The sequence below is a fragment of the Toxorhynchites rutilus genome, chromosome 2, assembly GCF_029784135.1.
Source record: "Toxorhynchites rutilus septentrionalis strain SRP chromosome 2, ASM2978413v1, whole genome shotgun sequence".
Classification (NCBI taxonomy): domain Eukaryota; kingdom Metazoa; phylum Arthropoda; class Insecta; order Diptera; family Culicidae; genus Toxorhynchites; species Toxorhynchites rutilus.
Window position 1 is genome coordinate 139,164,033 of NC_073745.1, and position 1,183 is coordinate 139,165,215.

Genomic DNA, 1,183 nt, shown 5'->3' on the forward strand with positions numbered 1-1,183 from the left:
ACATATTGGACTTCCTGATTGGATAACTGAGTGGCTCAGATCGTACCTAACCGACAGAAAAGCTTTCGTGAAAGTTTCGCGTTCCTTGGGCCGTTGATATTCATTCTCTTCGTCATTGATCTCGCCAGCCGGTTGTAATCTGGTAAACTTTTGTACGCTGATGACATAAAAATATTTAGAGAAATCACTTCCATTCTGGACTGCTGTGCTTTACAAGCCGACGCGAATGAATTGATGGCATGGTGTGCTGATAACGGCATGGAGCTGAACATCAGCAAGTGCAAGACAATAACCTTTACGAGGCGTCAATCGTTTATATCTCATGACTACGTCGTTTGCTCTGCTGTTATCGAAAATAACGCCGAGATCTCCATCAAAGATCTCGGCGTTATTTTCGACACCAAACTGAAGTTTACCGAACACATCAACACCGTCATCGGAAAAGGATACGCTGTCTTAGGGTTTATCCGGCGCAACTCGAAGTCCTTCCGAGACCCGTACACGCTGAAGGCTTTGTACGTCTCAATGGTACGAAGTGTCTCTGAATACGCAGCATGCGTGTTGGCTCCCTACCATACAACGCATATCGTCAGGATTGAAAAAGTGCAACGCTGTTTTATCCGCTACGCCTTAAGGCAACTGCCGTGGAATTCCTAATTACGAGACTTGCTGTATGCTCATCGACTTGGAAGCTTTGTCGACAAGGAGGACGAAAATTCAACGTTTTTTTGTCTTCGATTTGTTGTTCGGAAACATCGACTGTACTCAGTTAATCAGCGAGATACGGTCACATGGAACCTCGTACGGGCAGAACTGTCCCTTGACCAGCTGCTTCCGTGCATTCAAAGAAGTTGGATGTCACTTCGATTTTAATATGTCCAAATGTGTCTTTAAACGTAGAATAAGGAATATTAGGTAGCGCCAATTTGAGGTACTCTCCAGTGAGTATATCCGGTGCACTGTAGAGAGTTTGTGCGCTCTCTTTCCACACTCTAGCGCGACAGAGTGTTGAGTGAAAAAACTTATCTTCCATCATTTTGCGCTCGCACTTATCTAGAACTATGATGACACACACTATGGCGCTACACAGAGGATATGGACATCACTGAGCGCAATAATGTCCACCAATATGTAATACAATAGCATTGTATTACCCCTGGCCCTGTTTTCTGTTGTACTAATA

General features: G+C 44.4%; 1 protein-coding gene across 1 annotated transcript; it reads left to right on the top strand.

Annotated features, from left to right (window-relative positions):
- The first annotated feature begins 258 nt into the window (after positions 1 to 258).
- Positions 259 to 657, top strand: LOC129766177 (uncharacterized). Its single transcript, XM_055766679.1, has one exon. It carries the CDS (start codon positions 259 to 261, stop codon positions 655 to 657), a length of 399 nt encoding a protein of 132 aa, XP_055622654.1.
- The last annotated feature ends 526 nt before the right edge of the window (positions 658 to 1,183 follow it).